This window comes from Oncorhynchus gorbuscha, linkage group LG02 (genome assembly GCF_021184085.1).
Source record: "Oncorhynchus gorbuscha isolate QuinsamMale2020 ecotype Even-year linkage group LG02, OgorEven_v1.0, whole genome shotgun sequence".
NCBI classification, from domain to species: domain Eukaryota; kingdom Metazoa; phylum Chordata; class Actinopteri; order Salmoniformes; family Salmonidae; genus Oncorhynchus; species Oncorhynchus gorbuscha.
The window spans coordinates 30,298,079-30,325,272 of record NC_060174.1 but is presented as its reverse complement, the minus strand read 5'-3'; the positions used below and the strand labels follow the sequence as shown (position 1 = coordinate 30,325,272).

The window sequence follows — 27,194 nt, the reverse complement described above, 5'->3', positions numbered from 1 at the left end:
ATCATAATATATATTTTTTAATGCTTTCTATCACATCCTCATTACAACAGTATCAGCCAGAAAATGCAACATAAAAAATCTAAATGTAACAGGGTAATAATATAAGGATGAAACACCAGATATATACATAGACAAACTAGATGGTAATTTTCCATGAAGAAAACTTGTGGGACTTGCTATAACTCTTTAAAATTATTTTTGTGGTAGTGGAAGAAGTTTAAAACATTTTAATTAAGCTAATCAGTTAAATATAGTCAAAGCTAAATGTAGTAAAATAATCGGTCTGCTTACTTTGATATACTACTTTATCAACCTTATTACCTTGGATTGTGGGGCAGTTAGATCACACATTTCATCAGAAATAACTACATCCAGACTAAACTTTTGTACACTCTCCTACTTGAATATCACAGTATATGACAACTGTAATAACAGATTACAGAAGGTAATGAGGCATTGAAGTTTGAAATAAAACATAACTGTATTTTATCACAACATATTTGGACGACAGCAGGATGTTCATTAAATCCTCTCTGGGCTGGAGGAGGATAAATGGGAAGAAGGACCCACCGGCCAGAAAGGGGGAACCCCTTCCTTCAGAGCCCCTCTGCTCCCAGGGGGGGACACAAGTTAACTGTGCATAGCATACATCTGATAATCATTATTTGAAATGCAATTGTAGTTTAGTTTTTTTTTACCATGAGCATGTAGACATTTAAAAATGTATTTTGCTTTCACAACGTATTTTGACTTTCTTTTTTTACACTAACATGAAGGAAGAACTAATGCAAGCAGTGAAATGTGATACCAATGTTTTGGTCAAGATTCATACCTGAGAGATGTCTGAAGTGAAAATGCAGTAGACATGGTTGTGATAGCTGTAGTACGTCTGCAGCACACCTGAATGGAGGCAATGTTGTGGATGAGAAATTAACACTGGATTCAGCCTGGTATTCTTTTCTGTGGTAGCAGCTTGTATCAACCATGCGTACCCTCTATCATGAAACAATGTCAAGATGGGTTTGCTTGACCTGGATAGCAGATCCTTGTTGAAGTTGCCACAGACGATGATCGGTTCAGTGCCTTTAAACTATGACAATGGAAGGAGTGTGTGTGCGTACTGGTTTTAATGTGTTTATTACTTCTTACCTGTAGAAAATGCTAATTTTGGCACTTCAAACAGACTAAGTAAGCAGGGGTATTAATGCTCAGTGAAATCATATGTTGCTGTGGTAACCAGGGAGCTTTCAATAACAAAGTTACATGACAGTGGGAAGTTAGATGAAAGGAAAATACAACTCAAAAATATATTTTGGTATTTGTTTCATTAGTCCACTGTTGATAGTCTTTGTTTTGCATGTCAGCAATCAAGTTTTCAAGATATAAAACTTTAAAAATACAGAAAGTGTCACAGTATGATAGTATGGTATGACATAAAACACATGACACTTTATGCATTTTGAAAGTTCTATATCTTGAAAACTTGATTGCTGATATGCAAAACACTTTGGGACTGTATCAACAGTGGACTAAAGAAACAGATCCAAAAATATACAGTCGTTTTTGAGTGGAATTTTCCTTAATGAAAGCAGTTGATACAATTACTTAAAAAGCTTTACCTCATGATTGGTAGAAGCTAATCCTTTTCTGATTTCAGATTTGAAAAACAGAGAATTAGAGGAAGTTTTCATATGCTCTGCGTTTTTGTCTAATTTATTGGAACCTCGGTTACTGAAACACCTACGTTTGATTGGTAGAATATAATTATGTCCTAATTTCAGTTTTGAATGTCAGAAAAGCAGACTTAGATATTTCATGTGCTATGTTTGTTTGTTTGTTTTTTTTCAAATTTGTTGGGAAAGTGGCCTGAGTAGCTGATTGTGTCAAAAGCGACATTGTTTACGCCGAATAGAATACGTCTTTATCAATAAAACGTCACAAAGAGATGCAGAGCGTTCAATTTTCCTGCAGGGGGGCAAGGAGACCCCCGGCTCCGGAATTGTTAAATAAATGTTAACTATTTGGCTGTAATGTCATCACCTCATGAAGAGCATAGTCAGAACTACACATTTCCGATGATTCCATGCAAAACAATTACGCACATTTTAGCTCTATCATCAGAGTTATACAGCAAGTAACTGCATCCTTTTCGTGATCAGTGTTAGCTGATGTTTAATTTGCAAGCTATCGTACTGATATAAATGTTGTACAGTTGTCTAAACATAGTGTGTAAGTGGACCTAATGTACTTTTTTTCTCCAACCAACATAGTCCTACCTAGCGAAGTAAGCTAACGTTATCCCCTTTTCAACATTGTTTTTAAGAATGTTAAATCACGATTGCTGCTGACAGACATGATAGGCTACATTGACTGATGGACAACGTCAAATTGGTTAGCTAGTTAATAACACATCACGTAAATATGGCTAGTTAACGAGCTAACTTTCAGGGGATAAACTAGATGGCTATATCCAAATATTGTTTGATTTGCTCGCCATCTATAGGGGTGATGACAGTAGTCCAACTGACAACTTTACCACGACGAGGACTTACCGATCTAAAGCTCGTTCCAAAAGCCTCATTTCTGATGAAGAAAGGCTAAATGACACGTTGTTTGCTTAGCTAGCTAGCCTAGCTACTTGCCAAATGGATAGGCTACCCTCATGTATCTGAACATACATGATCGATTGATGTTTACTGATCATGAAAAACATGCAGTTACGTTCTATATAACTCTGATGATACAGCTTAACGTGGGATAATCGGAAATGTGTAGTTCTGACTATACTCTCTCTTCAAGAGGAGATTATATTAAAACCAAATACTTATAGCATTTATCCCTTGAAAACGGCACGCAGTTGTCAATGGTTTTAGCGGAGTTGAGGGCTCCTTGGCCCCCAGCAGCCAAATCGAATGCTCTGCACCGTATATTGTGACGTTTTATTGATAATGACCTAAAGACTACTGGTGTCATAATGTCACAATGGGCTCATTTAGAATGTTGAGGAAATCCCTTGAAAGTTGATGGAGGAGGATAAGAAAAACAAAAAACTTAATAGTTTAAACAAGTATAAATGTTATCAAAAAGTTGTATAATAGCACACTATTCCAGGCCTGTCTAAGCATTTAAAAGTTTCTAGCTTAAACTGTGTAAGAGGTGTAGCGTTCTAAAAATAACTAGAAGTTAGAAATAATTATTGCTGTCGCAAGTCCCATTATGCATGTCCCATTAATAAAAAGTCAGAAGTATGACAAAGATTTAGAGTGGGACGTTTGCTGTCGCAAGTCCCAATTAAAGGGTGGATTTGGGAGAAAAAGAGAAGAGGAAAGTCAAACCAAGCATTGAGAATAAATCATCTTATATTCATTTTCATTCCGCTCCTGTTCACATTGCAATCATAATTAGCAGAAGTACCTTTTATTATCTTTATTCATTTTGTTAAATGTAGAGTTTAGGGATTGAGCCGAAGGCAACATCAGTCTGTAGGGAAGAGTGTCGACAGGGGTCGTGAGGGAGAGCTGGTTTGTGCTTCTCAGTGCACATTCATTCAAAACTCATAAAGGGAATGCCCTGCACATGCACCTGGTTACAGTCGTCAGGCAGCTGGAGGTGGGTGTGATCTGGGAATGGGCAGATAGGGTCATGAAGGTCAAAAAACAGACAGCGATGGTTGTCAGGGTTCACAGCATGGGCTCCCTGCAGAGCACAATCTCCAGCTCGGAGCGATACAGCTTGCCCCCGTCCGACAGGGCCATGATGCTCTTCTTGTAGCCAGTCAGGTTTTTGGTGTCCACATCCTGAGAGAAGACAAGACACCCTTATCCATACAGGTGCTTCTGTAACGATGCATTAGAATGAGAGATTCAGCATTATGGGGAATTGAGTGTTAAACTCCAAACCTTCAATATTATCTCACCTTTTTGTTCTTTTCATAGAGGTCACGCAACAGAGCATCGAGCTCCTGCTCATCAATGTAGCCGTTTCCATCCTGGAAGGAAGAGGGGAAACGTATTATTTTATTTTATTTATTTATTTCACCTTTATTTAACCAGGTAAGCTAGTTGAGAACAAGTTCTCATTTGCATCTGTGACCTGGCCAAGATAAAGCAAAGCAGTGTGACACAGACAACAACAGAGTTACACATGGAGTAAACAATAAACAAGCCAATAACACAAACAAGTCAATGACACAGTAGAAAAAAGAAAGTCTATATACAGTGTGTGCAAAAGGAATTAGGAGGTATTCAATAAATAGGCCATAGGAGCAAATAATTACAATTAGCAGACTAACACTGGAGTGATAAATGAGCAGATGATGATGTGCAAGTAGAGATACTAGTGTGCAAAAGAGCAGAAAAGTAAATAAAATAAAAACAGTATTGGGATGAGGTAGGTAGATTGGGTGGGCTATTTACAGATGGACTATGTACAGCTGCAGCGATCGGTTAGCTGCTCAGATAGTTGATGTTTAAAGTTGGTGAGGGAAATAAAAGTATAGAACCCCAGTCACTGGCAGCAAAGAACTGGAAGGAAAGGCAGCCGAATGAGGTGTTGGCTTTGGGGATGATCAGTGAGATATACCTGCTGGAACGTGTGCTACGGGTGGGTGTTGTTATCGTGACCAGTGAACTGAGATAAGGCGGAGCTTTACCTAGCATAGACTTATAGATGACCTGGAGCCAGTGGGTCTGGCGACAAATATGTAGCGAGGGCCAGCCGAATAGAGCATACAGGTCGCAGTGGTGGGCGGTATAAGGTGATTTGTTAACAAAAAGGATGGCACTGTGATAGACTCTATCCATTTTGCTGAGTAGAGTGGTGGAAGCTCTGCGCACCAGAGCTCCAGTGCTCCCCCACAGCCCGGTCCATCCGGTGCCTCCTCCACGCACCAGGCCTCCTGTAGGTCTCCCCAGCCTGGTGGGTCCTGTGGCAGCCCCATGCACCAGGCTGTCTCTCCATCTCTTCCCTCCAGGATTTCTCTCCAGGCCAGAGCCGCCCATCTGTCCTGAGCTGCCAGAGCCGCCCGTCTGTCCTGAGCTGCCAGACCCGCCCGTCTGTCCTGAACTACCAGAGCCGCCCGTCTGTCAGGCGCTGCCAGAGCTGCCCGTCAGTCAGGAGCGGCCGGAGCCGCCCGTCAGTCAGGAGCGGCCGGAGCCGCCCGTCAGTCAGGAGCTGCAGGAGCCGCCCATCAGTCAGGAGCTGCCGGAGCCGCCTGCCAGTCAGGAGCTGCAGGAGCCGCCCATCAGTCAGGAGCTGCCGGAGCCGCCTGCCAGTCAAGAGCTGCAGGAGCCGTCAGTCAGTCAGGAGCTGCAGGAGCCGACTGACAGTCAGGAGCTGCCGGAGCCGCGCTTCACTCCATCACTGCCGGAGTCTCGCTTCACTACGGTGCTGGGGGAGTCTCCCGCCTGTCCGGCGCTGCCGGAGTCTCCGTTCTATTTGGGGCCCGCTGTTAGGGTTCCCAGTACGAGGTCAGCTCGAGGGTCGCCGCTCCAAAGGCGCCACTTAAGTGGGCCAAGACTATGGTGGAGTGGGGTCCACGTCCCGCGCCAGAGCCGCCACCGCAGACAGACGCCCACCCAGACCCTCCCCTATAGGTTCAGGTTTTGCGGCCGGAGTCCGCACCTTTGGGGGGGGGGGGGGTACTGTCACGTTCTGACCTTAGTTCCTTTTTTATGTCTTTGTGTTAGTTTGGTCAGGGCGTGAGTTGGGGTGGGTAGTCTATGTTCTTTTTGCTATGTTGTATTTCTGTGTTTGGCCTGGTATGGTTCTCAATCAGCGGTAGCTGTCGATCGTTGTCTCTGATTGAGAATCATACTTAGGTAGCCTGTTTTCCCCATTTTGGGTGTGGGTGATTATTTTCCGTCAGTGTTTGCTCCATACGGGACTGTGTCGGTTTCCATTTATTCTCTTATTCTTTTGTTTTCTGTGTTCAGTTATATTTCATTAAAATTATATTATGGACACTTACCACGCTGTGCATTGGTCCGATCCTTCCTACTCCTCCTCAGAAGAGGAGGACGAAAACCGTTACAACGCCCCTTGACATTTCACTCATGAATCCAAAATATGTCTTGTATATGGCTGCTCAAGAGCAATAACTTTAAATGCATAAGGAGATATTATGGAGAGGAAGGGCCATGGTACTGAAGATACCGTGGTGTTGTGTTTCTTTGGGAATGTGGGGGAAACAGGCTGTCTTGGTTGCGGGCTGTCCAAAAAGTTTTATTTCTCAAAGCTCTGTGCATTTACAGTTTGGCACTGTAGCCATGTTAGTTTTCAGTTGACCTGGTGTGCTTCTTACTATCGCCGGTCTTTTTACCCATAATCCCATAACAGTGACAGCGGCTGCCAGTGATTCAGCTGCAGGGGGAGGTTGAAACAAACACTGAAATAATTATGCACGTAAATGTTTGATGCATATCATGTATACACTGGCGGTGTTTCATTTCTAATTGAGTGTCTACCCCAGTCCTCTCAGCAAGCTTCTAGTCCAGACATCGGCACGCAAATATTTGTTCAACTTAAATACCTCTATAGCAAACTGTATCCTTTTAGAATATCCAATCACATATCTAAATGTACCTTGTCGTAGAATGTGAAGATAGCACTGAACTGCTCAGAGGTCAGCTTGATATCCTGTAAAACACATTCGGAAATAACAGAGCACCATCATTTTACTGAGTTAAATAGCAAATTAATGATTGTGTTAGGAAATATCTAATTATCATGTTGCTGGTATGTTTATTAGCCAAAATTACTGTGAAAACTACATTTGTTTGAAGGGATTATCAGTTCCTCTTGCACACTCCTCACCTGGAATTTCAGTAAGAAATTTTCCTGAACTGGGAGAAGCCTTAAAAGAGAAGAACAGAGAATAATTTCCATTAAAAAAACTTGTTAGGAGTGTTGGATGCTGAAAGCACACATGAAATATAAAAATTTCTTCTTAGTTGCTGACAGTCACCTCGCCATTTCAGACAGGCCCAGCTTCCCATCTCCGTTTAGATCAAACATCTTGAGCTGCAGAGAGAGAGAGATGGAGAGAGAGAGAGAGAGAGAGAGAGAGAGAGAGAGAGAGAGAGAGAGAGAGAGAGAGAGAGAGAGAGAGAGAGAGAGAGACTTGTCTCTCAGATCGTTCACAGCTTTGTGGAAGTTACCTGTGGCGCTGATGTTTAGGCCAAGGTATGTATAGTTTTTTGTGTGCTCTAGGGCAACAGTGTCTAGATGGAATTTGTATTTGTGGTCCTGGTGACTGGACCTTTTTTGGAACACCATTATTTTGGTCTTACTGAGATTTACTGTCAGGGCCCAGGTCTGACAGAATCTGTGCATAAGATCTAGGTGCTGCTGTAGGCCCTCCTTGGTTGGTGACAGAAGTACCAGATCATCAGCAAACAGCAGACATTTGACTTCGGATTCTAGTAAGGTGAGGCCGGGTGCTGCAGACTTTTCTAGTGCCCGCGCCAGTTCGTTGATATATATGTTGAAGAGGGTGGTGCTTAAGCTGCATCCCTGTCTAACCCCACGACCCTGTGTGAAGAAATGTGTGTGTTTTTTGCCAATTTTAACCGCACACTTGTTGTTTGTGTACATGGATTTTATGATGTTGTATGTTTTACCCCCAACACCACTTTCCATCAGTTTGTATAGCAGACCCTCATGCCAAATTGAGTCGAAGGCTTTTTTGAAATCAACAAAGCATGAGAAGACTTTGCCTTTGTTTTGGTTTGTTTGGTTGTCAATTAGGGTGTACAGGGTGAATACATGGTCTGTTGTACGGTAATTTGGTAAAAAGCCAATTTGACATTTGCTCAGTACATTGTTTTCATTGAGGAAGTGTACGAGTCTGCTGTTAATGATAATGCAGAGGATTCTCCCAAGGTTACTGTTGACGCATATTCCACGGTAGTTATTGGGGTCAAATTTGTCTCCATTTTTGTGGATTGGGGTGATCAGTCCTTGGTTCCAAATATTGGGGAAGATGCCAGAGCTAAGGATGATGTTAAAGAGTTTTAGTATAGCCAATTGGAATTTGTTGTCTGTATATTTGATCATTTCATTGAGGATACCATCAACACCACAGGCCTTTTTGGGTTGGAGGGTTTTTATTTTGTCCTGTAACTCATTCAGACATTAAAGCATTGGGCCTTCCGCAGTTGTGACGGCAAGTTTGGCTCTTCACACATTATTATTTTGATTTACCTCTGTTGGCAGTCTGTTGTAAATACAAGTTGCTAGTCAACTCTAAGATTCGTAAAGATTGGTTCTCTCCCCAGAGTAATTCAGGTCAAGCTTTAGGCCTTGAGGTTGAAACAGGTGTTTGCACATATGCTGTAGGAACACACAACCCATAGGACATTGTGAGTCCCACTCCCGACCACTCAACCACATAGCAACCACCAGCATGACGGGACAAGAGTTACATACAGTACACTCTTAGAAAAAAGGGTTTCAAAAGGGTTCTTTGGCTGTCCCCATAGGTGAGCCCTTTTTGTTTACAGGCAGAACTCTTTTTGGTTCCACGTAGAACCCCTTTGGGTTGCATGTAGAACCTGTGGTTGCATGTGGTGCAGGATGTTGGTTACTTCTCAAATAAGTCTGTGAGGAAGGGCTTGGGTACAATACAGGAAGGGATTCATTTAGACTGAAAAGACTCACTATTGTCTGTGTGTACTCGTGAAGCTTCTGGTCATCGTAATGTCTGTTGGCTTTCTTCAGCAGGTCTGAGAGGAATCCCTGTGGAGTGGGGAAATATGAATAAACTATAATTGACTAATAGGTCAAAAACAATCCTATGACCTTAGCGAGCCTGGCTTGTCTATACTTCAGCCCAGAGGCCTCAGTTATTGGTTTCCGTCAGTTATATAAGTATTGGCTTACATAGAGTTGGAGGTATCACATACTTTCTCAGATCCTTTATTGACAGAAAGGGTAATGTTATCTATCACTACCAGCTTGTTTTACAGTAAGACCCTGCTGATAAGACAGCAGAAAATACTTTAGAAATGAATTACAGTTTCAGACAATAGCATAATGGGTGGTATTACAAGTCATGATTTGTATAGTGTCCTCGTCTGACAGCCACTGAGAAGAGAGGAATTTGCATTGTCCCCATTTGCCTCACTGCATCAACACAACAACTATACCTGCAAGCATTTGGGTGTTGGTTTCTAAAGATTAATTTACATTGTAAAGCATAATGATGCATCTATCTCCTTGTTTTCTTATAGCTGGATCGAATGACAAGGAGAGATAACTATTGACTATGGTTGGAACTCTACCATAGTTTGTAAAAGGACCTACTGTAAATGTCTCTTATGGATGGGTAGCCATTTCCTGCAGTCAAATGACTCATGGGTGGAATGTTATTCATATTCTTCATAATTTCATAATTAATAGAACAGCTGAAAATCTGTTTTTTCTATGTCAAATGGTTTTGTCTTCTGTGATGTATATGAAGTGTAATATTGGGTTGCAAACTCAAAATGTAACACATTTCAACTGTATCTGACATGGTACTTGTGTCTTCTTTTTCTAAGCCCCTTTGGTTTCAAATTAGATTTGTTTAAGACTACCAAGAAACACTCTGTGTGACCCTGATTTAGCCCACTGCAGTGAAACGTTAACAAGTGAGAAACCATACCTTCAGTTCATTAGCTTCAATGTACCCACTGCGATCTGTATCGTATCGTCGCCATGCCTGTATATGCAAATTCAAAGTCACACTCATTAGAAAGAAAGAAAATAGACATAGCCAATCACTTTCTCCCACAGTAGTACCAATCACTTTTTAAATGAGCCACCTCATTCCTCCACTCACAATCAAGCACACTCTAATGTTCTGTGACACCAAAGCAATCGAACTGGATTGTATTAATAGGATCGCATGGGACATGTATTAATTACTCTCTGGCGGGACAGAACATTTTTAAAAGAAGAGGAAGAGCACAAAAAAATCATATCCAATTTCTGTGGCTGGTAATTGTTAGCTTTTTCTTCCTGTAATCACACTATGATTGTCATGTTTTGTCTTATATTGTCTTGTCATTGTGCTTTCCCTTCTGTTCGTTTCCCCCTGCTGGTCTTGTTAGGTTCGTTCCCTTTTTCTATCCCTCTCTCTCTCCCTCCCTCTCTCTCCTCTCTCTGTCGTTCCGTTCCTGCTCCCAGCTGTTCCTCATTCTCCTACTCACTCATTTAGTCTTTCCACACCTGTTCCCTATCTTGTCCTCTGATTAGAGTCCCTATTTCTCCCCTTGTTTTCTGTTTCTGTCCTGTCGGATCCTTGTATATTGTTCGCCGTGCTGTGTCTTTGTCTCGCCCTGTCGTGTCTTGTTTCCCTCAGATGCTGCGTGTGAGCAGGTGTCTGAGTCTGCTACGGTCGGTGCCTTCCCGAGGCAACCTACAGTTTATGGTCAAGTCTCCAGTCTGTCCTCGTCACTACGAGTGGAATTAGTTTTTTATGTTTTGTTTTCTGCTCCGATTTGTCTAGGAGTATTGCCTATTTCCTTTACTGGAATTAAGACTCTGTTTTCGCCAAGTCGCTTTTGGGTCCTCATTCACCGGCATAACAGAAGGATCCGACCAAAGAATGGACCCAGCGACTACAGATGCTCGTAACACTGCCGTCGAGATCCAAGGAGCCATGCTCGGCAGACACGAGCAGGAATTGTCTGCTGCTCGTCATGCCGTGGAGAACTTGGCCGCTCAGGTTTCCGACCTCTCTGGACAGTTCCAGAGTCTTCGTCTCGTGCCACCTGTTACTTCCTGGTCTGCCGAGCCTCCGGAACCTAGGGTTAATAACCCACCTTGTTACTCCGGGCAGCCCACGGAGTGCCGCTCCTTTCTCACCCAGTGTGATATTGTGTTCTCTCTCCAACCCAACACATACTCTAGAGAGAGAGCTCGGGTTGCTTACGTCATATCACTCCTTACTGGCCGGGCTCGAGAGTGGGGCACAGCTATCTGGGAGGCAAGGGCTGATTGTTCTAACAATTACCAGAACTTTAAAGAGGAGATGATTCGGGTTTTTGATCGTTCAGTTTTTGGTAGGAAGGCTTCTAGGGCCCTGGCTTCCCTATGTCAAGGTGATCGATCCATAATGGATTACTCTATAGAGTTTCGCACTCTTGCTGCCTCTAGTGACTGGAACGAGCCGGCGCTGCTCGCTCGTTTTCTGGAGGGACTCCACGCAGAGGTTAAAGATGAGATTCTCTCCCGGGAGGTTCCTTCCAGTGTGGACTCTTTGATTGCTCTCGCCATCCGCATAGAACGACGGGTAGATCTTCGTCACCAAGCTCGTGGAAGAGAGCTCGCGTTAACGGTGTTTCCCCGCTCCGCATCGCAACCATCTCCCTCCTCTGGCTCAGAGACTGAGCCCATGCAGCTGGGAGGTATTCGCATCTCGACTAAGGAGAGGGAACGGAGGATCACCAACCGCCTGTGCCTCTATTGCGGACTTGCTGGACATTTTGTCAATTCATGTCCAGTAAAAGCCAGAGCTCATCAGTAAGCGGAGGGCTACTGGTGAGCGCTACTACTCAGGTCTCTCCATCAAGATCCTGTACTACTATGTCGGTCCATCTACGCTGGACCGGTTCGGGTGCTACATGCAGTGCCTTGATAGACTCTGGGGCTGAGGGTTGTTTTATGGACGAAGTATGGGCTCGGAAACATGACATTCCTTTCAGACAGTTAGAGAAGCCTACGCCCATGTTCGCCTTAGATCAGGGGTGTCAAAGTCAAATGGACGGAGGGCCAAATAAAAAATTTAGCTACAAGCCGAGGGCCGGACTGTTCGAATGTTCATTGAAAACATTTTAAATGACGCATATAGTCTAGTGAACCTAATTGAACCTACTGAAAACCTAACAAATATATTCCAATATGATCAGATAAATAAAGCAATATTTTCTTATGGCTCTGTCAGTAATCTTAAATTTTCAACAGACACAAAAGACAAATTTCCTTTATATAAAAATCCCCATAACATGAACATTAAATGAAAGAAACCGGTATTCAAGGCACCATCAGTAGCCTATATTTTCTATTTTAGCAAAAGTGGGCTAAATTTACTTCAAAGAAAAAAACAATAATAGCAATTTTCTATCATCCACTCAACTGAAATATTTTTAAAATGTAATTGGATTGAAATACAATAAAATAAAGTGCAAAAATCTATTAATCAAAAACAACACTTTGTTTAAGGAGAAGTAACATGCAGTGAAAACAAATATTAAACTTTAACTTTTAAACTTGAACTGAGTAAAAACTCTAAATATGTGATTGCACAGTAATGTTCACTTGTTTGAGGTTGAGGGTGATACTTGGTGGTGTCCCATCTTTTCCACAAGTTCATCAATGTTCGGGGTAAGGCTCTGAGCTGAGGAAATCCTCAGAATTGAGTGGAGGTGTTCAGCAGTAAGTCGACTTCTGTGTGATGTTTTGTTCAAGTTCATCAAAGAAAACAGTTGTTCACACAGGTATGTGCTGCCAAACATAGACAACGTTTGAGCAGCCTGGATGCGCAGCTGGGGCATTGTGTCGGGAGGAAACGGGCGAACTCCGCAGCACCCACTGCCGCATATTTTGCCCTCAGTGCATCATTGCATTGGAGGTCAATCAACTCCATTTGGAGGTTTGGTGGTGAGCTTTCCACGTCAATAGCAAATGGGTTACCGAGCAGTTCCAACCTGCTTTTTTGTGCTTCAAAGTCAGCAAATCGGCGTCGAAAGTCAGCGGCAAGCATACCTATTTTATCAGCCAACTGTGCGCTCGGGAACGCACTGGTAGAGAGCTTCTCTTTCATGGTCTGGCAGCTGGGAAAGTGGCTCAAATTTTCTTTCCGCATCTGCGTCTCCCACAGAGTCAGTTTGGTTTTAAATGCCTTCACTGTACTGTACATATCAGAGATGACACGATCCCGACCCTGCAGCTGCAAGTTCATTGCATTCAGATGACTCGTAATGTCACACAGAAAAGCCATTTCACACAGAAACATTTCGTCTCGGAGTTGTGTTGTGTCTTTCCCTTTGCTGTCCAAGAACAGACAAATCTCCTCACGAAGCTCGAAACATCTTTGAAGCACCTTTCCCTGGCTTAGCCATCGCACCTCTGTGTGATAAGGCAAATCACCATGCTCCGTTTCTAACTCCGTCAGAAATGCCTTGAACTGGCGGTGATTCAAACCTTTGGCTCTGATAAAGTTAACTGTGCGCGTGATGATGCTCATTACATGCTCCATTTTCAAGGCTTTACCGCACAACGCTTCCTGGTGTATGATACAATGATAAGCTGTCAGCTCACCTGTCGCGTTTTCCTCTTGCATCTTTTCCCGTATCTTTGCCACCAGTCCGCTCCTGTGTCCACACATCGCAGGTGCTCCGTCGGTTGTCAAACCCACGAGTTTTTCCCAAGGCAGCTCCATCTCATTTACACATCTTGACACCTCTTCATACAAATCATGCCCCGTAGTTGTGCCATGCATAGGACGTAAAGCCAAAAACTCCTCTGTCACGCTTAGGCTGGAGTCCACTCCGCGGATGAAAATTGACAACTGGGCAATGTCAGAAATGTCGGTGCTCTCATCCACAGCCAAGGAATATGCAATGAAATCTTTTCCCTTTTTCACAAGCTGCTCTTTTAGATTGATGGACAACTGGTCTACTCTTTCGGCAATGGTGTTTCTGCTCAGACTCACATTTAAAAAGAGTTGCCTTTTTTCTGGGCAAACTTCGTCACAAACTTTAATCATGCAGTTTTTGATGAAATCCCCCTCCGTAAATGGCCGGGCTGATTTAGCGATCTCTTCTGCCAAAATAAAACTGGCCTTGACAGCAGCCTGGCCTTGTGATTTGGCTTTTTTGAACAGAGCCTGTCGAGATTTGAGGCCTCGTTTTAATTCCTCTGCCTTTTGTAGCCTTTGTTCCATGTCCATATTCTTGTTTTTGTCCGCGTGTTTCGTTTCATAATGTCGTCTCAGATTATACTCTTTCAGTACCGCCACACTTTCTCCACACAGAAGACACACAGGTTTTCCAGCTACCTCCGTGAACAAATACTCCGACTCCCACCTTGTTTGAAACCCCCGGTTCTCAGTGTCCACCTTCCGTTTTGCCATTTTTGATGGGTATCTGAAAGTTAATTTTACTGTGATGCTGACAACTGCTGTGCCAATAAATATTGAAATGAAGCAGCCTACTGCTCGGTGCGTCACCGTTGCATTGTGGGAAATGTAGTATTGGTGCGTGTAAAAGATCTGCGGGCTGCCGGCTTGCTGCGGTCTGCGGGCCGGTTCTAATAATAAATCAAGATCATCCCAGGGGCCGTAAAAAACCTTCTCGCGGGCCGGATGTGGCCCGCGGGCCTTGACTCTGACATATGTGCCTTAGATGGTAGTCATCTCCCCAGTATCAGATATGAGACACTACCTTTAACCCTCACAGTATCTGGTAACCACAGTGAGACTATTTCCTTTTTGATTTTTCGTTCACCTTTTACACCTGTTGTTTTGGGTCATCCCTGGCTAGTATGTCATAATCCTTCTATTAATTGGTCTAGTAATTCTATCCTATCCTGGAACGTTTCTTGTCATGTGAAGTGTTTAATGTCTGCTATCCCTCCCGTTTCTTCTGTCCCCACTTCTCAGGAGGAACCTGGCGATTTGACAGGAGTGCCGGAGGAATATCATGATCTGCGCACGGTCTTCAGTCGGTCCAGAGCCAACTCCCTTCCTCCTCACCGGTCGTATGATTGTAGTATTGATCTCCTTCCGGGGACCACTCCTCCTCGGGGTAGACTATACTCTCTGTCGGCTCCCGAACGTAAGGCTCTCGAGGATTATTTGTCTGTGTCTCTTGACGCCGGCACCGTAGTGCCTTCTTCCTCCCCTGCCGGGGCGGGGTTTTTTTTGTTAAGAAGAAGGACGGTACTCTGCGCCCCTGCGTGGATATCGAGGGCTGAATGACATAACGGTTAAGAATCGTTATCCGCTTCCCCTTATGTCATCAGCCTTCGAGATTCTGCAGGGAGCCAGGTTCTTTACTAAGTTGGACCTTCGTAACGCTTACCATCTCGTGCGCATCAGAGAGGGGGACGAGTGGAAAACGGCGTTTAACACTCCGTTAGGGCATTTTGAGTACCGGGTTCTGCCGTTTGGTCTCGCCAATGCGCCAGCTGTTTTTCAGGCATTAGTTAATGATGTTCTGAGAGACATGCTGAACATCTTTGTTTTTGTCTACCTTGACGATATCCTGATTTTTTCACCGTCACTCGAGATTCATGTTCAGCACGTTCGACGTGTACTCCAGCGCCTTTTAGAGAATTGTCTCTACGTGAAGGCTGAGAAGTGCTCTTTTCATGTCTCCTCCGTCACTTTTCTCGGTTCTGTTATTTCCGCTGAAGGCATTCAGATGGATCCCACTAAGGTCCAAGCTGTCAGTGAGTGGCCCGTTCCAAGGTCACGTGTCGAGTTGCAGCGCTTTCTAGGTTTCGCTAATTTCTATCGGCGTTTCATTCGTAATTTCGGTCAAGTTGCTGCCCCTCTCACAGCTCTTACTTCTGTCAAGACGTGTTTTAAGTGGTCCGGTTCCGCCCAGGGAGCTTTTGATCTTCTCAAAGAACGTTTTACGTCCGCTCCTATCCTCGTTACTCCTGACGTCACTAAACAATTCATTGTCGAGGTTGACGCTTCAGAGGTAGGTGTGGGAGCCATTCTATCCCAGCGCTTCCAGTCTGACGATAAGGTTCATCCTTGCGCTTATTTTTCTCATCGCCTGTCGCCATCGGAATGCAACTATGATGTGGGTAACCGCGAACTGCTCGCCATCCGCTTAGCCCTAGTCGAAGGGCGACAGTGGTTGGAGGGGGCGACCGTTCCTTTTGTCGTTTGGACAGACCATAAGAACCTTGAGTACATCCGTTCTGCCAAACGACTTAATGCACGTCAAGCTCGTTGGGCGTTGTTTTTCGCTCGTTTCGAGTTTGTGATTTCTTACCGTCCGGGTAGTAAGAACACCAAGCCTGATGCCTTATCCCGTCTCTTTAGTTCTTCTGTGGCTTCTACTGATCCCGAGGGGATTCTTCCTTATGGGCGTGTTGTCGGGTTGACAGTCTGGGGAATTGAAAGACAGGTTAAGCAAGCACTCACGCACACTGCGTCGCCGCGCGCTTGTCCTAGTAACCTTCTTTTCGTTCCTGTTTCTACTCGTCTGGCTGTTCTTCAGTGGGCTCACTCTGCCAAGTTAGCTGGTCATCCCGGCGTTCGAGGTACTCTTGCTTCTATTCGCCAGCGCTTTTAGTGGCCTACTCAGGAGCGTGACACGCGCCGTTTCGTGGCTGCTTGTTCGGACTGCGCGCAGACTAAGTCAGGTAACTCTCCTCCTGCCGGTCGTCTCAGACCGCTTCCCATTCCTTCTCGACCATGGTCTCACATCGCCTTAGACTTCATTACCGGTCTGCCTTTGTCTGCGGGGAAGACTGTGATTCTTACGGTTGTCGATAGGTTCTCTAAGGCGGCACATTTCATTCCCCTCGCTAAGCTTCCTTCCGCTAAGGAGACGGCACAAATCATCATCGAGAATGTGTTCAGAATTCATGGCCTCCCGTTAGACGCCGTTTCAGACAGAGGTCCGCAATTCACGTCACAGTTTTGGAGGGAGTTCTGTCGTTTGATTGGTGCGTCCGTCAGTCTCTCTTCCGGGTTTCATCCCCAGTCTAACGGTCAAGCAGAAAGGGCCAATCAGACGATTGGTCGCATACTACGCAGCCTTTCTTTTAGAAACCCTGCGTCTTGGGCAGAACAGCTCCCTGGGCAGAATACGCTCACAACTCGCTTCCTTCGTCTGCTACCGGGTTATCTCCGTTTCAGAGTAGTCTGGGTTACCAGCCTCCTCTGTTCTCATCCCAGCTTGCCGAGTCCAGCGTTCCCTCCGCTCAAGCGTTTGTCCAACGTTGTGAGCGCACCTGGAGGAGGGTGAGGTCTGCACTTTGCCGTTACAGGGCACAGACTGTGAGAGCCGCCAATAAACGTAGGATTAAGAGTCCTAGGTATTGTTGCGGCCAGAGAGTGTGGCTTTCCACTCGTAACCTTCCCCTTACGACAGCTTCTCGTAAGTTGACTCCGCGGTTCATTGGTCCGTTCCGTGTCTCCCAGGTCGTCAATCCTGTCGCTGTGCGACTGCTTCTTCCGCGACATCTTCGTCGCGTCCATCCTGTCTTCCATGTCTCCTGTGTCAAGCCCTTTCTTCGCACCCCCGTTCGTCTTCCCTCCCCCCCCCCGTCCTTGTCGAGAGCGCACCTATTTACAAGGTACGTAGGATCATGGACATGCGTTCTCGGGGACGGGGTCACCAATACTTAGTGGATTGGGAGGGTTACGGTCCTGAGGAGAGGAGTTGGGTTCCGTCTCGGGACGTGCTGGACCGTTCGCTGATTGATGATTTCCTCCGTTGCCGCCAGGATTCCTCCTCGAGTGCGCCAGGAGGCGCTCGGTGAGTGGGGGGGGTACTGTCATGTTTTGTCTTATATTGTCTTGTCATTGTGCTTTCCCTTCTGTTCGTTTCCCCCTGCTGGTCTTGTTAGGTTCGTTCCCTTTTTCTATCCCTCTCTCTCTCCCTCCCTCTCTCTCCTCTCTCTGTCGTTCCGTTCCTGCTCCCAGCTGTTCCTCATTCTCCTACTCACTCATTTAGTCTTTCCACACCTGTTCCCTATCTTGTCCTCTGATTAGAGTCCCTATTTCTCCCCTTGTTGTCCGTTTCTGTCCTGTCGGATCCTTGTATATTGTTCGCCGTGCTGTGTCTTTGTCTCGCCCTGTCGTGTCTTGTTTCCCTCAGATGCTGCGTGTGAGCAGGTGTCTGAGTCTGCTATGGTCGGTGCCTTCCCGAGGCAACCTACAGTTTATGGTCGAGTCTCCAGTCTGTCCTCGTCACTACGAGTGGAATTAGTTTTTTATGTTTTGTTTTCTGCTCCGATTTGTCTAGGAGTATTGCCTATTTCCTTTACTGGAATTAAGACTCTGTTTTCGCCAAGTCGCTTTTGGGTCCTCATTCACCGGCATAACAATGATTCTCATGATACTTTCCAGATTTTCAATTCTGTTCTCCTACACATTGTGAGAGGGCAAGGAGAGAGAAATGCATTTTAATGAATGTTTTAATCTAGCAGCTGTCCCTGATTCCAGAAAGTGCTCTTATCAAAGATAGATGCCCTCCCTCTCCAGGTCTATGGAGAATTACAGCAGCACATCTATAATATATGACTCTGAAAATAGAAGTTTGTACTTCCTCAATCTATCCTTTTAAAAGCCTTCCCTACCACACTTGGTGATTAAAAAATATTCATTTTCTCTTTCTCATTTCAATTTTTCTGCCTTTGACATAATGGGTGTCCATTGGGTGACTGGGTGGTCCCTCCTGTTATTACTGATAATCAAACTCTCTCCATTCACACTATGAGGACTAATCTGACAGAGCTGTCATGTGTCTCTGAAATTGTCTGCTCCATGAGTGAGTGATTGTGGCTTTCCACTTGGCAGAGGACACATACAGTATGACAGAGAAAAATCATCTTTGAGTATGATTTGTTTTTGCAATGTAATTGCAGTGCAATTCAGTAATATGATTTATGTATGATTTGGGCAAGGCCAGGAATCCTACATTTGGATTGTTATTGGTTTTAATTGCTGTGTCTAATTGTTGTTTTTCATTCTGCCTTATTACAGTAGCTCTATATTATCAATCACAACAACTCACATAAACAGCCTGTACCCGTCTTCAAATTCTTAATACTCAAACCATCTATTTTCACCACTTACTGCCATGAATTCAGAACTGGATCCCACAAACTCTCTGAAGCAAAGCAGGAAGTTTTCCTCTGTGGGCAAAATCTGAGCTAGCTGGAGAAAGAAAGAAAGATTAATGAGGGGGAAAACATTGAAAACGTTTGTTTCTCTGTGTTTGATAGTGTGAAAAATACTGTGTTAGATGATATAATCTTATCTCTTAGACAAATATTACTTGAATAAAGCATCGAGTCATCAACAGTTTCAGAACACATCTACCATAATGTCTGATTGTTTCTGCATTGATATGCAAACTGTCTGAGATCATTAGGAATAATCCTCACTGGTTTATTCAAATCCTCAATGACCTGAAATAGGAAATGGAAAAATGTCAGCTCACCTCAGACATCTCAATTCTCCCATCTGCATTCTTGTCAAACTTTTGCATGAACTCCTTCATCTTCTCTTTGAAAGTGGAGTTTGATGGGTCCTGTAAAACATGCACAAATACAGTTTGTCATGACATAAACATCAGTAAAGATCAGTTGTTTTTTAATGCAAACCGTCCTCTCATGTTATAGGGCTGTGGTCACTCACATTGTTGTGACAGAGCTAGTTTTAGATGTTAGTGGTTGTTACACTGGGCAGACAGAGATTGTCGCTCTTAAACAGACAACCCTCCCCTCCCCAGCTAAAGGGCTTGTCATGTTCTAGTCACAGATTTTATGCAGCTCCATGGAGTTTATGTAACATGATTACTGATGCTCTCTGATTCCTTTGTTGTACACACACGAGATGCGGTGACAGAAACATTATTGTGCTGACTCCTCCCAAGAAACATGTTATTTTCTATCTGTGGGAGAACTCTCTGGAGAACTTTATTTTGATGTTGCTTGAATAATTCATTAGCACTTGGTTGGACAAATCAGTCACGTTTTAATTACTGCTAGTGGCCCAAACTCAGTCCTCGGGGCCTAAAGTGGTGCACGTTTTGGTTTTTCTCCTAGCACTACACAGCTGATTCAAATAATCAACTAATCATCAAGCTTTGATCATTTGTGGTGCTAGGACAAAAACAAAAACATGCACCCCTTGGGGTCCGGAGGACCGAGTTTGGGAAACTCTCTCCTAGACGGACTGGACAGCTTACAGGCATGAGTTCATATCTCTAGGGCTTGTTACGGAACTCAATTAACCACCTACCAGAATAGGCCACAACCTTGATTAGTGAGGAGATGCCAACATGTGATTGTTGGATTTAAAGAACAATCAAAACACTACCCTCACTGTTGTCAGTAAACAATTTTTGGTAGAATTCCTTTGTGCCATTGCTTGTTATCCTGGTACGGGAAACTCACATGACACTGATTACTATGTCAAATTTGTTTTTGCAAGAGGTTGTGGTCCTTTGGTTTCACCTGATAAAACTCCAAACATCGTCAACTTTCTGTTAACTTTCTGTTATTAAAGACCAGAGCCATGTCACGTTCCTTCACTCAATTCAATCAAACCAGCATTACAGTATATCTGCTGTAGCATACTGTATAATAGCCCTAGAGAAATTATGTTAAAAAAATAGTTTTGGATTGAGTACTGTAAAAAATCCACATAGACCCATCAGAGACAGAATAGGCCTCAGACATACCATAATGGCAGTAGTTATGTAAACAGAAATACTGCATGAACATTGCATTGACATGTTTGATTGAATTGAGCCTTTAGTCAAGGTCCAGGGATCATTCCCTTACCACTCTGGCCCCTTTCCGTGAAATCTCCAACTCCCTGAAGAAGTTCTCCAGTTCCTTGCCCTCGATATAGCCATTGCCTGCAACAGAAAAAAACTGTGATTTGACCAATCATCCCAAGATTGTATCTAACATATAGTTAGACTGTGAAGCATCAAATATCCCCATGTTATATACAGTATAGGACCACTGTGAAATGTGCATAAATGTGAGAAGTGAGATTGTACATACTCTTACATTTGATAGCAAATTAGGCCAATACTTCCCTGTTTTACAGCCATTTTTTCAAGTTTATCTTGCTTACTGGCTGATTGGATGGCTGGCTCAATGACTGACATTATAACTAGCTAATTTGTTGTCCAGGTGGTTAGCATGCTGCGAAGTTGGCTCTGGCTGACGTAATTGGCGAGATAGCTTGCACCCAAACCATGGAAATTGCTTAATTAAATCCCTTGAAGGGGTCTCCCAGTCTTGAAATGCACCACTACCCCCTCTCTCTCTCTCTCTGTCTCTCTCTCTCTTTCTCTCTCTCTCTCTCTCTCACTCTCTCTCTCTCTCTCTCTCTCTCTCCGTCTCTCTCCGTCTCTCTCCGTCTCTATCCGTCTCTCTCTCTCTCTGTGCCTCTAATTGCGTCTTCCAAAGTCTTTTAAGTCCAGTTATTTGAAAAGACAATGGGGAAATCTCTGCCTGGCATGAAAGTGTAAGAAATCAATACAGTAATCTCAACTTCAAATAAATGAGGATTTCCCATCTGTGCCTAGTTGCACCCTTGCCAGGACTAATGGTTAATGGTTAAGGAAAATGTAGCTTTAAAAAAGGCAACACTAGTGAGATGGTTATTATAGTGGCTTTTGACAAATCCAACTATGCATTTCTTATCAGTGTCACGATTTAAATGTCTTACAAATGCCTGTGTATTAATTTGCCTGTGGATTCTAGTGACATTTGCAAGTGGCTGAGTAGCGACGTCTCTGGGGAAGCAGCCAGTATGATATTTACCAGAAGAACAAGTATATGTCATTATGAACAAAGAACATTTGCATTTTGTGACAGCCCTGAATTTGTCTGAACCTTCTCAGTGCTTCTCCTCCCGATGGGATAACACAGAAAACATGATTTACTCCATATAGTGCGGATTTAATCCTACCAATATCATCATGAATATGAACTTTGTATAGCTATGTGTTAGTAAATCCCTTAAACACCAACAAGCTGGAGTTGAGCATGTACAGCTGAAGTCGGAAGTTTACATACACCTTAGCCACATACATTTAAACTCAGTTTTTCCACAATTCCTGACATTTAATCCTAGTGAAAATCCCTGTCTTAGGTCAGTTAGGATCAACATTTTGTTATCAAAATGTGAAATGTCAGAATAATAGTAGAGAGAATTATTTATTTCAGCTTTTATTTCTTTCATCACATTCCCAGTGGGTCAGACGTTTACATACACTCAATTAGTATTTGGTAGCATTGCCTTTAAATGGTTTAACTTGGGTAAAACGTTTCGGGTAGCCTTCCACAAGCTTCCCACAATAAGTTGGGTGAATTTTGGCCCATTCCTCCTGACAGAGCTGGTGTAACTGAGTCAGGGTTGTAAGGTCTCCTTGCTCACACATGCTTTTTCAGTTCTGCCCACAAATGTTCTATAGGATTGAGGTCAGGGCTTTGTAATGGCCACTCCAATACATTGACTCTATTGTCCTTAAGCCCTTTTGCCACACATTTGGAAGTATGCTTGGGGTCATTGTCCATTTGGAAGACCCATTTGCGACCAAGCTTTAACTTCCTGACTGATGTCTTGAGATGTTGCTTCAATATATCCACATAATTTTCCTACTCATGATGCCATCTATTTTGTGAAGTGCACCAGTCCCTCCTGCAGCAAAGCACCCCCACAACATCATCATCATCATGCTGCCACCCCTGTGCTTCACGTTTGGGATGGTGTTCTTCAGCTTGCAAGCTTCCCCCTTTTTCCTCCAAACATAACGATGGTCATTATTTTACCTTTATTTAACCAGGCAAGTCAGTTAAGAACATATTCTTATTTTCAATGACGGCCTGGGAACAGTGGGTTAACTGCCTGTTCAGGGGCAGAACGACAGATTTGTACCTTGTCAGCTCGGGGGTTTGAACTCGCATCCTTCCGGTTACTAGTCCAACGCTCTAACCACTAGGCTACGCTGCCGCACAGTTCTATTTTTGTTTCATCAGACCTCAGGACATTTCTCCAAAAAGTACAATCTTTGTCCCCATGTGCAGTTACAAACCGTAGTCTGGCTTTTTATGGCAGTTTTGGAGCAGTGGCTCCTTCCTTGCTGAGCGGCCTTTCAGGTTATGTCGATATAGGACATGTTTTACTGTGGATACAGATTCTTTTGTACCTGTTTCCTCCAGAATCTTCACAAGGTCCTTTGCTGTTGTTCTGGGATTGATTTACACTTCTCGCAGCAAAGTACGTTCAACTCTGGGACACAGAACGCGTCTCCTTCCTGGGCGGTATGACGGCTGCGTGGTCCCATGGTGTTTATACTTGCGTACTATTGTTTGTACAGATGAATGTGGTACCTTCAGACGTTTGGAAATTGCTCCCAAGGATGAAGCAGACTTGTGGAGGTCTAAAAAACAAATCTGAGTTCTTGGCTGATTTCTTTTGATTTTCCCAGGATGTCAAGCAAAGAGGCACCGAGTTTGAAGGTAGGCCTTGAAATACATCCACAGGTACACCTCCAATTGACTAAAATTATGTCAATTAGCCTATCAGAAGCTTCTAAAGCCATGACATAATTTTCAGGAATTTTCCAAGCTGTTTAAAGGCACAGTCAACTTACAGTATGTAAACTCCTGACTCACTGAAATTGTGAATTATAAGTGAAATAATGACTTGTGTCATGCACCAAGTAGATGTTCTAACCGACTTGCCAAAACTATAGTTTGTTAACAAGACATTTGTGGAGTGGTTGAAAAACGAGTTTTAATGACTTCGACCTAAGTGTATGTAAAGTTCTGACTTCAACAGTATATTGCAGAGAATGCTGTGTATGATAATGTGACATATACAATACACTAGCCCAGAGTATGTAATGCAATGTCCCATGATCTTTCAATCATCTACTCATTTACTTTTGGGGTCTATTTCATTGGAGAAGTTCCATCCACAATGAATGAATCCTGAATGTTTGTCTAAACAATTGTGGCAATAGAATGTGGCCAACTGTATTGGTTTAGGTTCCACTTTGTGGCTACAGACATGTCCAACATTACCTGATATTAGCTTCCTATTTATTCTTAAAAGTAAAGGTATCCCTCAGAATGTAACAACTTAATAGTAGCATTCTACCGTTATGCAATCAGAATGCATTATACGACTTAGTTTGACCCATATGTCTTATCCTCTCATTATGATCTTATCCTATCAGCCATTTTGAGTCTTTTTTTTAACATATAGAATGATATGCTATTAGTTTACAATTACTAGGCTAATATCATTAACACATGCTGAGAAACATTGGCAATTATTATGGTGTTATGTGTTTCACGTGCCAGTACATTTGATGAACTGTTCAAAAATACTATCTGATTACCTAATCCCCACAAGACTGGTGGATTCTGATTTCGAAGCCATGCAGAATCTACAAAAGAGTACATTATAACGGGACTACACTACCATGTCAAGTCGTACATTTATAACTGCATCATAATACACACCTGAAATGTCAATATCAGACACACATTCGTTAGGTATATACAGTAACTCTGTGTGTTCTCCATAGCAAAAATATTAATTTAACATTTTTGTGCCCCTAATAATTTCAGCCCCAATGACAACGGCGAAATCGGTATCCAAAATGATCTGGCCTAGCCCGTTAGGCATATTTGCACCGAAAAGCACCCCGTAGGCCTACTCTATCCGTATGTCATGTTGTCTTTGCAGCAAATGCTCAAGCCAGAGAGACAGTGCAGTATATGCCCTATAGGGTGGAACCTCAGCACCAATCCCTGTTTGCGCTCAGAGAACATAAACACCCAGAGGGAACGTATAGTGATCCAAGAGACTCCTCGCGTTTTGAGGATTCTCATTCCGCTTCAACAACTGGTCGGGACGGAATGGGCAGTTAACACTATTAATGGGGGAGGATGCCCAGATGACTCGAATGGTAATGAGTGTGGAGGGGCGTGGGCTCGTGCGCTTGAAATGAGCTGAGAACTCATTTTATACCATATAATACTGGAAGTATACAGTAGCCTGTCTCCGTTTTAGTTGGGATTTAATCTGTATCGTGAATTACACTCATTTAATACTATTTAATCAAACTTTTTTATGCCGAAAATGTACGTATACAGTAGGAATTTGATTGACCAACTTCCTCCTCTTTTCATTTAAGTTTTCAAACATTTTGTTATATTTTAGACGCAACTTTCTAAAGCAGGATTCCAACCATCAATAACCATCAATGATGATGCCTATGGAAACTGTCCTGGGTCCTGACACCATCATCCATTTTTTTATTTTGTTTAATCCTTTATAAAACAATACAGTTGGATAATATGGCTAGTTTATTTAAGTATTCAGTTAGGTTGTATAAATGATTAGGCTAAGGCCTATACAAAAGTGTAACTTATTGTGTGGTTAGGCTACATATGTTTTATATGGACGACGGACCGTGGCACACGCCCATCCATCCTTTAGCGCACCGTGCACTGAGGTATGGACTAGGCGTCAGATGCGTATTGATCGACCAAACAGACTGATGTACATTGTAATACTGATGTACTGCATTTATCTGATTGGATTATTGTAATAACAGAATAAAAGCCATGCATCCATACAATCAACCTTTTTAAATTAAACATTTCCAAGAGCAATTCATACACAGTAACCTATTCTAACCTTTCTAAGGATATAATATAGTGGCCACAATTAATTACCTTTATTTATAAATCATAATTTTTAACAATCTCAACAGTAACACCAGGAGTTTTCTAGCTGCTTTCCTAACTGTCAAGCACTTGTTTTATTTTCCACACAAAACAAAACAAAAAATCGACATTCAAAACATCCAGCGGATTAGACCGTACGATTTTTCATATTGGACAAAAGTTATGATATACAACACTTTTTAGATAACGCTATCCTAATATCCAAGCTGCATCTTTAAACGAAAAGCCTTGATAAGCCTATCATATTTTCTTCTTGTAAACCAAAATATGTGATGGACTATTTATATCCTATGTAACCTACTCTATTCGACATGTTAGCTTACATTTATATCTGCATTTGAAACAATACCTGCGTAAAATTCAAAGTAACATTTTGGACAACTTTGCTCTCCGGTACTGACCGTCGGTATCGAAATGGTTCCAGATGTCGATGAACTGGGTGGCGCTCAATTCCGCCAGATGAAGGTGTGGAGGCTGCTGTAGTTTGTTTGCCATCTTCCCAACAACTTTTCCTCCTGTGCGCTAGAATATCCCGTGCAAACTTTTTCTCTGTAGGTCCACAATCCACACTGTAACAACCCTGCGCGCTGTAGGAGCTTTTAAACCAAAGTAGAGACTGCAGTTCCCATATAGCCATGCGGGTGGCGCAGTGACACCAAGATCAACGCCCCCACATCCATTCGTCTGTGTGTTCGGCTGCTTCTGCGAGGTATCATGCGGAGAGGGATATTTAATGAATAGTCCGAATGCATCCAAAGAACTTCAATGGACTGAACCTTCTGTTACTGTTCGGGTTTTGAACTCTGCCACCTCGAACCAGATTTCTAGGCTATTTGGTTTAAATGATGTAAATCACAGTGAGAGTCTGTGCAGGAATTGTATTGCTCCATGTGCAGAAAGTGCATCAAATTCCCTCAATGTATAATTTCCTTCTTTTATTTTCATTGTCAATGTGCATGCATGTCGAAGATGGATTGGCATTGAAAATGGTATTAATCCTTACTGTGTGTTTAATTGTTTTCAATAGACTTCATGGACACATCTGCGTTTACAATCACAGTAGGAGAATCTGGTAGCAAGGAATTTCCAAAAGGCTTGGGTATTATCCTCAGTCAGGAGAACCAGAGCCCAGGGAGGAGCCATGTCTGTGCAGTAGGACTGAGGAGCATAGTAGTAATTATGGTAGTCTTACTTCTGCTGTACAGCCACTGCACTGCATGAAGCTGTTGCATGCACAACTCACTCAGCTTTAATGCCAATTACTAGGGCTTCGGGGGAAAGGATTCAGATGAATTAGAAATCCACACTCTAATCATATTTCATACGGCCCTGGAGGATTCAGTGATAAGGCTGAAATACTTTGAGGACCAGAGCGTCCAACAAACATATTCCTTTACAATTATGAAACCACATTTACCATTCAAATCTTAACACACTTGTTATGAGTGGTCATGTGAAGGGTAATGGTAGGTCTGGTTTAGGCGACAGCTAGTCAGTCTTCCTGGGGTCCGACACATTAAAAAAAGACATTACAGACAAAAATACTTTACAGTTTACGTACATTCATTACCATTTACATACATTTAAACATCCTTGGACATGCAGATCGAGTTTCAAAGGTCAAGAATGACAATGACAATGCCTTATCTGGCGTGAGCTCAGAAATGAGGACACGCCTTGCTGTAATAATGTGAGTTTCCATTGAGAGGCTACTGGCTGCAACTTATAAG

At 43.2% G+C, this 27,194-nt stretch overlaps 1 protein-coding gene across 3 annotated transcripts; it reads right to left on the bottom strand.

Moving 5' to 3' along the window:
• On the bottom strand, nucleotides 1–26,063 carry LOC124000717 (calretinin-like). 3 transcript variants are annotated; one of them, XR_006832657.1, is made up of 13 exons: nucleotides 25,866–26,063; nucleotides 20,524–20,600; nucleotides 19,176–19,265; nucleotides 18,809–18,889; nucleotides 9,644–9,700; nucleotides 8,659–8,736; nucleotides 6,965–7,020; nucleotides 6,814–6,853; nucleotides 6,583–6,636; nucleotides 3,917–3,988; nucleotides 3,583–3,797; nucleotides 833–900; nucleotides 1–607 (listed from the first exon to the last, which is right to left on the bottom strand). XR_006832657.1 is itself a non-coding variant. In XM_046307293.1 (11 exons), exons 1-11 carry the CDS (start codon nucleotides 25,957–25,959, stop codon nucleotides 3,681–3,683), a joined length of 816 nt encoding a protein of 271 aa, XP_046163249.1. In that variant the 5' UTR covers nucleotides 25,960–26,063; the 3' UTR covers nucleotides 2,029–3,680. The 3 variants fall into 3 exon arrangements, 1 of the variants encoding a protein (XP_046163249.1); XR_006832655.1 differs by having other exon boundaries at nucleotides 1–900; XM_046307293.1 differs by lacking the exons at nucleotides 1–607; nucleotides 833–900 and having other exon boundaries at nucleotides 2,029–3,797.
• Nucleotides 26,064–27,194: the final 1,131 nt, after the last annotated feature.